The sequence below is a fragment of the Copadichromis virginalis genome, linkage group LG22 (genome assembly GCF_057382275.1).
Source record: "Copadichromis virginalis isolate Kocher_CV1m ecotype Utaka linkage group LG22, C_Virginalis_male_GT1.1, whole genome shotgun sequence".
Lineage (NCBI taxonomy): Eukaryota > Metazoa > Chordata > Actinopteri > Cichliformes > Cichlidae > Copadichromis > Copadichromis virginalis.
The window spans coordinates 14,739,726-14,752,036 of record NC_140638.1 but is presented as its reverse complement, the minus strand read 5'-3'; the positions used below and the strand labels follow the sequence as shown (position 1 = coordinate 14,752,036).

The 12,311-nt window shown below is 39.5% G+C and overlaps 1 protein-coding gene across 1 annotated transcript; it reads left to right on the top strand.

The window, feature by feature from the left end:
• Positions 1-62: 62 nt before the first annotated feature.
• Positions 63-10,604, top strand: LOC146683020 (TBC1 domain family member 20). Its single transcript, XM_085445328.1, has 11 exons — positions 63-242; positions 343-417; positions 1,154-1,208; positions 3,050-3,180; positions 3,305-3,385; positions 3,770-3,956; positions 4,045-4,146; positions 6,621-6,762; positions 7,583-7,767; positions 8,606-8,715; positions 10,267-10,604. The coding sequence occupies exons 2-11, from the start codon at positions 348-350 to the stop codon at positions 10,431-10,433; spliced, it is 1,230 nt and encodes a 409-aa protein (XP_085301454.1). The 5' UTR covers positions 63-242; positions 343-347; the 3' UTR covers positions 10,434-10,604.
• Positions 10,605-12,311: the final 1,707 nt, after the last annotated feature.

The window sequence follows — 12,311 nt, the reverse complement described above, 5'->3', positions numbered from 1 at the left end:
TACTGCATAAGAACATTTCTGTCTCAAAATTTATTATACAAAGTATAATTGCCTGTGTCGCTCACATGTATGGACTACAAATCTGTGATCAAGTCAGGTTGCAGTGCGAGTGAAAGGAAAACCAATAGTATACGTCGGTTTGGTCACGTGGTATTTCTGACCAATTGCATTGTAGCTGAGAACGCTCGCTCGGTTGAGTTAAGTAGCGACAGCTGTTGAGGGAAGCTTCGTCGCTGGGACAGGTATTTTCAGTGTTTTTTCACCTGTTTACATACATATTTTTAATTCTTTAACTCACATATGTTACGGTGTAAACTCGGAGATTCCGTTGTCTGCTTTTAGAGGGAATGAAAAGACTCAAGAGGAAGAAACAGAACGGCGGAGTTGTGGTGAATGGGAATGGATCTTTCACAAGAGGTACGCGATGACAGCTAACAGACTTTGTTTTTGAAGAAGAGATACTACATTCAGTCGCTTAAGACGTCTTATTTTAAAGTTATACCGTTTTATTACGATGGCTGCTTCGATAACATCTGTACGTGCAGGCAAGCAAAACTAGACCAGACTAGACTATGTAGCTAATTCTAATTTAATCTAATATTACTGCAGTCAAGTGATAGCAACTAAAAATGTGCTGCTTTGTTTACAAGAGGGCAAACTTTAGCTGCTTGCGTGGCAGCCTGTCAGGCAGACTGGACTGCTTGGAAATTTACAGCTGACAGTCTGGCAGGGAGGAGACGGAAAAGGTGCTTTTGGTCAGCGATCCAGCAAAGCTGATACTTGTTTTGCGTTTAACTCACACTGGCTGCAATCTAAAGCATAGCATTTAGATAACTTTATGATCATTGATCCTAATGGCTTTGCTTGCGTAAATGACTTTTAAAAAAGGCAATGTCTTTTAGTATGAAATGAATGAAGAAACACCTGGTTTGTCTGTGCAGGTTAGTAAAATAAGTATAAATCTTTGGGTTTACCTTCAAAGCCATAATAGTGTGATTTTTAAACGTGATCCTCAAGTCTCTGTCCTTATCCATTTTTCTTCCCCCCTAACTTTCTTCTCTCTGTGGACGCTCTCGCACAACTCTCTGTTTCATCCATACCACTCGCTTTTACTTTGTTTTCTTACACCTCCATCTCTGCCTGTTTGTTACAGAGCCAGGTTGTGGGAGGAAGCAGAAGCTGGCTGAGATCCATCAGGCTTTGATCAGGTTAATATCACAGTGTGTCTCTAGAGTGTGCTTACTCCACAAAAACTGGACATGCACATTTAAGCAGATGAAGAGCAATTTTACACTCTTGAGCTATGTGCTGCCAGTCATGGGACATCCAGATTTGTGTATTATGTTCTAGGAGTGAAATAAAACAGGAAAATAGTTGCTTCAGCGAACATGAAAAGCCTGACAATCTTCTTCATCATTTTAGAAGCCTAAAAAGTGGATCTTCTTTTCAATATTTTCTATGGTAATAAATACCTCAGATAGTTCTACAACTCCAGGGCATAAGGCATATTTCCACTGGAGAAATCCCCTCTACCTTCTTATCCAATACACTATTTCACAATTAGATGGCACTAATTTATCAACAGACAATAACTTTTATACTAACATGATTGCACATGTGGTGATTACTCTGGTGTGTTCAGGAATATTATGATGTAATCATAAGGACCTTTAAACTGTGTCCTAAAATGTGTTATACAGTTAAGTCTACACGTTTTTGGGTAGTGATACATTTTTTTTCTAATGTTGCCTCTGTACATCACCCCAGTGAATTTCAAATTTAAAACTGAAATAAAACAATCAAGATGTGATTGAAGTGCTGACTTTAAGCTGTAATTCAAGGGGTTTCACAAAGATATTGCATTAACTGTTTGAAAATTATAGCAGTTTTTATAGCTAGTCCCTCATTTTCAGCAGCTCAGAAGTAATTGGACAATTGACTGATTAGCACTTTCATGGCCAGGCAAAGCCTGCTCCCTCATTAATTCATGACAAATTACACAGATAAAATATCTGGAGTTAAATCGAGGTGTTCAGTCAGGAGCTGTTCATCTGAATTTAATTTAGAAGTCCAAAATTGATGTTGATGAAAGTGACAGGGGCCATCATTAGTCTGAATAATCCCCAAATAAACCTATCAGAGAGCGAACACAGGAACTTTAGGAGTGATCAAAATCATGTGGTTCATCACTAGCCAGTGAATTCACTTGGCAAGATGATGCCAAAACAAGATCTTGCCAAATCAAGAACACTCTCTTTGTGAAGTAGGTGTTTCATTCTTAAGGTCTTCAATCAAAAGACACCTTCATGAATGGAAATGCAGAGGGTTTACAATAAGGTCCAAACTACTGGTTCATTCAAGAATTGTATTAGACTTTTCTAGAGAACATCTAAAAGAGTGGCAACAGTTCTGGAAAAAAGATGAAAATAAGATTAACTAGTGCCAGAATGATGGGGAGTTAAGTATGGAGAAGTAGAAAACCACTCATGATCCACATTATCTGTCAAACACAGTGTTTACTATGTTATGGTATGGGCATGTATGGCTGCCAGTGAACGCGGAGCACTAGTCTATAGTGATGAGACTCTTGATTGAAGCAGCAGGGTTCATTCTACTCAGATTCAGCCAAATTCTGCAAAACTGATTGGACAGCGGTGGGAATTCCAAAAGGGTACTGCAAAAACGGCTCAAGAGAGAATTATTATTATTTTGGGGGGATTCTCTTCAATGACCAAGTCATATTTGGTCATGCACATGTGTTCTAGACTTCAGGCAGTAATTTTTAAAAGAATTTTTATTAAACTACTTAAAATGACTCCAATTAAATTTTAGCCTGTGAGAGTAATTTAAATAAAATTAACATATAAATAGTGCTGACCTGTTGAACATAGTAATTTTTTAATTCTACAAAAAATGCATTAGCTGTTTTCTTAGTTTATTTAAATCAGAGGTAGGAGTTTCTAACTGGTACAAAGGTACAAATTTTAGATACTATGAGCAGACTGTAAGTAATATAAAAATTGTCTAATTTTGGCTTTTGAATGAACAGTGATCCAGTGGACATTGAGACCTTGAGGAGAGCGGCAGTCAGTAAAGGAGGACTGCTCACTGATGAGCTAAGGAGAAAAGTATGGCCCAAACTACTGAACATAAATGTCTATGAGCTACCACATAAACCTGGTTAGTATACACTTAACTTAATGCGTGGTTAGTGTTTGATGAACTGCATAAATAAGTAATAAATTAAGTGCTCCTAGTGCAAACAATGCTAGCAACAATAAGGGAAATATTTCTTTTGTTTTAGGTCGAGATGTGAGGGAGAACCACAAAGACTACAACCAAGTAGTCCTTGATGTCAGGAGGTCGATGAAGCGTTTTCCGAAAGGTGTGTGTGTGTGGGTGGGTGGGTGGGTGTGTTTTATCACTAAAGATAGCAGCATAGCGCAATGTGCCATTTGTTAAACTGTAACCCTGACCTTACAGCAACATGGAGTTATCTTGTGAGTAATTTATAAACCAAGTTTAATCTTCACAGGAGGAGTTCCCACTTTTTTGAGCTGAGAGTGTTGTTGTATTTTAAATTCAACAGCACTACTGTTGTTTACAGAGTCAGCAAGCACGTTTGCCTTTAAAATCTTGCAACATAGCAGAATGAGGCCCATAGAAAACACTGGATTCTGTATTCTGAACTCTAATAATCCAATAATAAACACTTTCTAGTGTCACTTTTTGGATTACATAAATGCACTGCTCATTTGCTCTTCTGCAGGTATGCCAGCCACGGAGAGAGCAGTGCTTCAGGAGCAGCTCATCGACATCATACTGGAGGTTTTGAAGCGTAACACTCAGCTGCACTACTACCAAGGCTACCATGATGTGGCCGTCACTCTGCTGCTGGTAGTTGGGGAACGAATGGCCATCGCCTTGTTGGACACACTGTCTAATTATCACCTCAGGTTGGATATTTTATTTCCTGATGATTCTCATACTTTTATGTATAGTTAAAATGTTTTTCCAACTTCTGCAAGTCTTCTCTCTGTGCAGGGACTTCATGGATCCTACCATGGACAGCACCAAACACATTTTAAACTATCTGATGCCTATTTTGGAGCAGGTTGATTTGGAACTGCATGACTTCATGATCAGGTACAAAAAGTAGTGACCACTAGAGGGCACCACAGTGTTGGTTTTTACCTATAATGCTTACAGGGAGAGAAACGGCTAGTGTATTTGCAATTGAATTAAAATATTACTGAAAACACATTAGCAGTTGGAGTTCAGCTATCAAATGGTACAACAGCCTGTCTGTCCTGCCAAGGTGTACACCACATTTAACCTTATTTGCGAGATAAAGTTAAATGTATTTTACTAGTGAATTCACCTAAAAATGATATATGAACAATTTGCAGTTTGTTAAAACACAAAACAAAGGACGTCAAGAAATAGCCAGCTGCTGCAGATAATGTGTGATGGACTGCGGATGGGAATGTTTGCAAATCAATGAATCGAATCACTCTTTAAAGTATTTTTGATGTGTGCATGTCTGCAGTTTTTTTTTGTTGTTGTCTTGTTGCCTGTTCATAATTGATACTGTACTGGCAACTTCCATATTTGCAAACTACCTGTCTACTTGCATACATGCTGACATAAACAGAAAAAGCACAAAAAACAAGACATTGCACTTGGAGAAAGACAGCAGGATAAACAACACCCTACTTCAAAGTTTCAGTCACCCTTTCTGCTGTGCGCTTCCTCTTCTCCTTGTCTGTCTTCTTATCTCTGCCTCTTTTATTCTGTACTTGTTCTTTTGCTCACCTTTATTTTTCTTTCTCTCCTGCTTCATTTTCAATCCCTACCCAACCCATCGCACATGCTCTTTGCCCTTTGCTCCTTCCCTCTATCGGTCCCTGCTTCTTTCCATTTGTCAGTCCCTTTATTTAGCACGCATTTGTTCTTTGTCGCTCAGTTCTCCTGTCCAGTATTGATCGGAAACTTCTAATTTGTTATTTTACTTGAGGCACAGTAGCAGGATATATGAGGTTGAAGAAAACATACTTTTCTTTCAGTTCTGTATTTTATATCTCAAGTGTTCAGGATTTCAGGATTATGACATATGTATTAAAGGCAATGAGTGGGGAAAAAAAGCTTTTGACCAACTCAGATCCAGAGGTTTTCTTTTTTTTTTTCTGGTTTTGATCCACATGTCCTGTGTCATTGGATCACTTAAAACGGGCAGTCATATATTAAGAAAGAGTGATTGTACGTTCTCACTTTTCATACTTGACCATATGTTTAAAATGTGACTTAAAGGCATGAGTCAGGCAAACAAGTCTGACCTTTATTGTGGTCAAATGAATATTTTTTTTTTTGGGGGGGTGGCTTCCCAAACAATGAAAGGTTCAAATGTGTCTTGTTATTTCATAGAAATTTAGGTGATAATTCATTGACTTCCAAAACTTAAGAAGTGGCCAAGAAAACAATCTGGTCCATCTTTAAAAAGAAGGAAAACATAGTCTAAGTTAGCAACACCAAAAGGCCCGGAAGACCAGATAAGACACTTGATTTTTACAAATTCTTTCCTTGGTTTAAAAAAAACAGAAACAAAAAATATCCTTCAAAATATCTAACCAAGTCAAGAACATTCTCCAGGAGGTAGGTGTGTCATTGTCAACGAAACGTCCAAACCACTGCTTACACTTAAGAACAGAAAGGCCAGATTAGACTTTGCCAGAAAACATCTAAAAGAGCTCTGGAAAAAGGAAACCAATATGAACTCATATCAGAATTATGGAAGAGAAGAGTATGGAGGAGGAAAGAAACAACCCATGATCCAAAGCAGACCTCATCATCTGTCAAACATGTGGAGGCAATGTTATGACATTGGCATGTATGCATGCCAGTGGAACCAGGTCACTAGTGTTTATTGATGATGTGACTGCTGATAGAAGTAGCAGGATAAATTCTGAAGTGTACAGAACTATATTATCTGCTCAGATTCAGCCAAATATGGATGCTACTTAAGAGTCCAAAGGAAACTGCAAAGCAGCTGACAAGTTTCTCAAGACAGAGAAAGTGGAATAAAATCAAGGTCTAACAGTACAGGGATATTTGATGATGTTCTTTCAGTCCCCGTTTGTAAAATGTTAGTTTCTCAGGTTGCGTTTGAGCCTCTGATCTATAAAAATGCCTGCAATGTCTAAATAGTTGATTAAATACTTTTCTGTAAGACTTCTTGAATTACAGCTAAAAGTGTGAACATTAATCACATATTAACTATTTTTTAATCAAAATCTGCTGTGGTGGTGTACAGAGGCAACACTGTACAGTATATACTGTTATGGTTTCATAAATGTTTCTATTCTTGGATTTGTATTAAAATCTCTTTAATGTGGTCATCTGCTGCACTAAGACCCAGTGTAAATAAATGGGGATTATTTTGAAATGTGAATGATACAAAACCAGTCTAGAGAAGTCCGAGAATAAATAAATACAAAATAGTTCAGAAAGGATCAAACAGGGCAAATATGAACGTAGATATATGTATAAACAGGGTTACAAAAAAATAATCAAATGAAATGTTAAAATAAGGTAACATGATGAAATGTGCCTTTTGTCTTTAGAGCGGAGGTTGGAACCATCTTTGCACTTTCCTGGCTCATCACATGGTACGGCCATGTTCTCTCAGAGTTCAAGCATACCCTGAGACTGTACGACTTCTTCCTGGCCTCACATCCCCTGATGCCCATCTACCTTGCTGCTACGGTATGGGCGAGAGCCAATGAGGTTGTTTTGTCAGTAATCCAGAACACGTGAATACATGTTGCCCCACACACACACACACACACACACACACACACACACACACACACACACACACACACACACACACACACACACACACACACAAGGTGAGGCAGAGTACTGTGAAGTCATCAGACTAGTTAATTAGATACTTCCTAATGAGCAGATGAGAAAGAGGGGTACAGAGGGAGGGATTAAAGAGGAAAGGGAAAAAGAATGAGCAGAGAGAGCTGACTGATGTGAGAGCTTTAGTAGGAAGGACACGGAAACAGATTACAAAGGGAAAACATTTTGACTTTTTTCATCTGCTCCTCCACACTAACTGCTGCATGCCATACATGCGTGTTACTTCCAGCTGGATTGTTTCTGTCTGCTGAAGTATGTTATGTCGAGAGTGTACACAAGTCCTTTTGTTCCTTTGTGTTATTTAACTGTAGAGTCTGTGCATTTTGATTAGTGGCTTCTTGTTTGCACTTGAGGATGTTTTTGTGTGTGTGTGTGTGTGTGAGTGTGTTTAGAGGGGCTGGGCAGAGGGAGAGCTCTGTTTGAAGTGTGTGAAACAACAAAGCAGAATGTAGTTCATTTCCTCCCAGGCAGAGTACAGCGCACAGCATGGGGCTTTAACTCTTCATCTGCTTATCTGTCTGCAGTGCACTTACTGCGCCTCACAAACAACGCAAGCTAATGTACTATATATGCAGTCTAGTATTCAAGTGTTACCCAGAGTGATCTGCTTTAGGGTTAAAAGTTTTAACTGGTGCTTTGCTCCTCTTCTCCTCAGATTGTGTTGCACAGAGAAAAGGAGGTGAAGCAGACAGAGTGTGACATGGCCATGGTCCACCACCTCCTCTCTCGTATCCCCCAGGATCTCCCATACGAGCTTCTGATTGGCCAGGCACAGGACCTGTTCGAGAAGTACCCTCCATCATTACTGGCCAAGCGGGCAGCACTGCAGTCTCGCAAGAGGTGAGGGCACACCATTTTAATAAAGTTGTTAATTGGGCATTACTATCCCCTCAACCCACTCCTCCCTAAGCCAGGTTCTGCAGGAGGTTTCTTCCTGTGTAAAGGGAGTTTTTCCTTCCCACTGTCGCCAAGTGCTTGTTCATAGGGGGTCATCTAAACTCTGTATTATTTTAGAGTTTCTATCTTACAATATGGTAAAGCCCCTTGAAGTAACTGTTGTTGTTATTTGGTGCTTTGTAAATAAAATAGAATTTAATTGAATATTTAATAAATGCAGAAAATGCATGTAATGTAATGTCATTCCTTCAACAACTGAGAGTTGATGCTCAATAAGCACATCGTGACTGGCTCGGTGGTGCTGCTAACACACACAGGACATTTAGTGTGTGTGTGTGTGTGTGTGTGTGTGTGATTCTGTGTGACCATTTTTCACATTTTTAAACTTTTTAGGGGGTAGTCTTAGAGGCATGATAACAGTCTCCTTTTCAGTGTGTATCCTCAGCCATCAGTCGCTTTCTGCCTGTCAGTGTCCTTCGGTGTGGCTCATACAGTCATTGTTTAGGGCATGAAGTGACACAAGGCCTTGACTGACACACTGAAAGATACTGTCTCACCATACATTACCCTCTGAGCTTCCTATACACATGAGATATTGAGTTAGCAGTTCTCTGAAATTGTCTACCACTCACTTCCTCGCCTGTCTTTTTCCATCACTTTATTCATCAGACCATCTTTTCACATCATTCCAGTTATCCATGCTTCACCTTAGACCTGCCTCTGTTCTCCATCACTGACTAAATCTCCCTCTACTTTCCTTCTCTTCCTCTGCTTTCTTTAGCCGGTCCATCAGCACCTTCCAGGCATTTCAGCTCTCCACCCTCCACCAGAGGCCGGACTCTGTTCTCCAGCGTCTCACAAAGGCCCAGGGCTCCACCACCTCCAGACACGGTAAAAATAGCCTCTGTAATCTTATTACTGACTCTGAAGGAGGTCTTCACACATACAGAGTACAGACATGTAGATGGTTATGGTAAAAGTAAATTCTTTGAAGTTGGCGGCATAATAATAATAATAATAATAATAATAATAATAATAATAATAATAATAATAATAATATTATCAACTGTGGAACTGTATGAAGAAAATTTGTTGGATGTTGGATCCTCAGTTTGTTAAATTTGTTTTTTCCACCTCATGTAAACACAATTCTTCAAAACAAGGCAACAGCAAATATGCCATCGCCCACAATCTCTGCACCTCCCTTTGGGCCAATCAATAACAAGTAAACAAATACTGTAGCACCCCCATCAGACCAATCAAGTGCAAATTTGAATATGGCAGAACAGAACAAAAAGATGCATTATTCCCGTAGGTTTTTAGCAGCTTGTATAAGATGAACACGCAATCACAAACATGTTGTATCATTCCCCTCAGACTAAGCAGAGTAATATTAAAGCTTATTTACACAATTCCCCATAGTTTCATCAAAATTCAATTACAAGTGAGATGAAATGCATAACGGACACACAGAGGGCCGATCTATAGAACCACCTTCTCTGCCTCTCATTAACTATGAAAAATCGTCCTTCACCTTGTAAGCAGTGGTTTTACAACACTATTGTAACTCAAGTCCAATTTTAGCTGATTTCATTGATCAAAGATATACCATGTGTTTGAAATCTTGGGGGGTGGGATTGCCTTTCTTTAGTATTTGCCGTTTTTAATTGATTCAAATTGCAGCCACAAAGGATTCAACAAAAATGGTGGATAGACACACTGGGAGTGATGGAAAAGGCAAAAAAAAGTCAGAAGTCAGTCTGTTTATTAACACTGGCTTTCCATTTTGGTGCAGTGTTATAGGATTGTGCTGCATAACTATAGATGCAAAACACTTGAAACTTTCACCCAGAGGTGCCAATAAAAACTGACTTCATGTCTGTGTTTAATCACTCTTTAACACAGCCACCTCTAGCTGTGGTTGGCACTGCAAATGTATAGAAAAGCTGTTTTACCTTTGTTCGGTTAAATTTGCCGCTCAGAACATTGAATTCCCAGAGCGGTTGTTATATACATGCCAATTTAAAGAGAGATCTACGGTTAAATACGTGTGACATCACCACCACCCAACAGTTTTATAAAATGAAACAAAACTGAGAAGTTTAAAATTCCACACACGAGGTCTGTGTTTAAATGTTAAATAATGCACTATTAATGCAGCCTGGCAGGAAACCTCCACGAAGCTTAAAATATTCAATTTTCGCTTAAAGTGTTTTTTGATTTGTGTTGATTTAACTCCATGGACATTTTTAGAAGATGTAGTCTGTTTGTTAGTGCTGAAGGGTGAACCTAATATTTAAAATAGTAGTAAAAAAAAAGTCAAACTACAGCATCCAAAATAATCATAAGACTGAAGCAGCTCCTTTCTAAATTTTACAAAACCGAAATATTGCAGTTTTTGTGCTCCTCCTTATTCTGTGCTCGCAACCTCCTGACACGCAGGCCTGGAAGCTGCGTTGCCCGGGGACCGAGGCCAGCTGTGGAGGAGGGGAAACAGGATGGTGAAGATGGCAGTGTGGGGGCTGTCCGCGACACTCGGGGCAGCCGTGTTCGCTGTGGCTCAGACCGCCATGGACTGGGGACCTGAGGCATTACTTCAACTGTTCTGACGTGGCGGTGGCGGTGGTGGGAATACAGACTATTCAGCAAGAACACTGACACATGCAGTATAGGTGCACATTTTTACAAACTTGAAGCTTATCTTGAGATGGTGAAGAAAATGAGGAGGAACAATATTGGTGCCAAACAGGTTGTTGCCACTAAACCACGTTGAACAAGCATGCTGCTTGTTTTCTATAATTCAGCCTCAGGATTCTTGTACACGTGTGTGTGTGTGTGTGTGTGTGTGTGTGTGTGAGCAGGATACCTGAAGTAGAAAGCCAAACCGGTGACAAAGAGATGAAGGTCACAAATGGGTGCAAAGCAAAAGGGTTAGTTGTCATTTTGTGGCTCTTACAGTCTGGGTGACTTGCTCCTATATAGGAGGGGATTATGCATGTCCCCCTGTCAGCGGCCCTTTACATAAGGATCCGTCCGTGCACGTGAAACACTAACACATTTTTGCTGTTTCAGGCTGCTGCTATCTATTTCTTGTCAGCTGACTATTTTGCTGATACTTGTTTTTAGTTCGTCCTGCCCGGTTTGTGTATTTCTGTTAAAGTGTTTCATTTGCTTTTTAGATCAGCAGCAATATCTGAGAGCCAAAAGTGCCCAAAGCCAGCACAGTGACACATGAGTACAAATTATTAAAGAGCGGCGTTTTCTGCTAAAAGCTTCTAGTTACTAGCAAAGAAGGGAAGTGAAAGAGAAAGATGGAGCGATGGAGGTGGAGATTTTTCTTGTGAGCCTTGTATTAATTGCTTTACTCCAGGTGGCAGCCAGTTAAATTTACAGTAGAGCGTGACACACCAAATGAGCTTTTGCGCTATCAAAATATGAATGTTGCACTCAGTAACAAGGGTCGCTTTATGCAAGCAGTGATACTTTTTGGAAAATCATTTAGCAGGAGGTATTAAGCAGTTTTTTTTTATGTTTTCAGTTGCAGTTTTGCTGCTGCTTGCTGCCCACCGCACTGAGTGAATATGGGGAAGAAACCAGTACTTTTACATTCCTAAAATATTTAGCAGGTTTGCGCTGACATCCACCCCGAACAGCCATCACTAGAGCAAAAATACCTCATCTTCATCTTTCTGCAGCTTAAAAATGACTGTTTAGCTTTAATCAGTGGACAATTTGAACAATTTCTGTAACTGAAAGATTTTTACGTAAATATATTTGTTTGTGCATCTCCCCGAATAGCAACACACATACTTAGATGCTGTTAATGCCAAAGCTAATCACAGAGTTTCATAGCCTGAAAAGCGAATATTAATAATAGAGGCCGCTTCCACCTGAGGTACACGCGTGGGTGTGTGAGGGGTTTCCTTCCAAACAGCGATGCATGCTCTCTGTTAGACTTAAATAATGAATAATTAATCAGCTTTTACAAGCATGTACCGAAGCTTCGCTGAAGTCACAACACTCCCCAGCCACCCAGCCTATCCCCGCTGCTTCCTCTGTCATCAGATATGAATGTATCACATGTTTGCACAGCTCGCCGTGCAGTCTGCCCTGTTGATTTCTTCTGCGTGTGAAGTCAGCCGTGCACAATCAATTGTGTCTACAGTTTCACTGTAGTAAATTAGAGCTTCTGAGCCCCAAGCATTCATCACGGTGAGATAAGTTAATCATTATATATATATATATATATATATATATAGATCTATCTATCTATCTATCTATCTATCTATCTATCTATCTATCTATCTATCTATCTATCTATCTATCTATCTATCTATCTATCTATCTATCTATCTATCTATCTATCTATCTATCTATCTATCTATCTATCTATCTATCTATCTATCTATCTATCTATCTATCTATCTATCTATCTATCTATCTATCTATCTATCTATCTATCTATCTATCTATCTATCTATCTATCT

Coding starts and splice junctions, on each gene's coding strand:
- LOC146683020 (XM_085445328.1), top strand. CDS start 348: ATGAAAAGACTCAAGAGGAAGAAACAGAACGGCGGAGTTGTGGTGAAT. Junction 1,209..3,049: donor ATCCATCAGGCTTTGATCAG/GTTAATATCACA, acceptor TTGAATGAACAG/TGATCCAGTGGACATTGAGA. Junction 4,147..6,620: donor CTGCATGACTTCATGATCAG/GTACAAAAAGTA, acceptor TTTTGTCTTTAG/AGCGGAGGTTGGAACCATCT.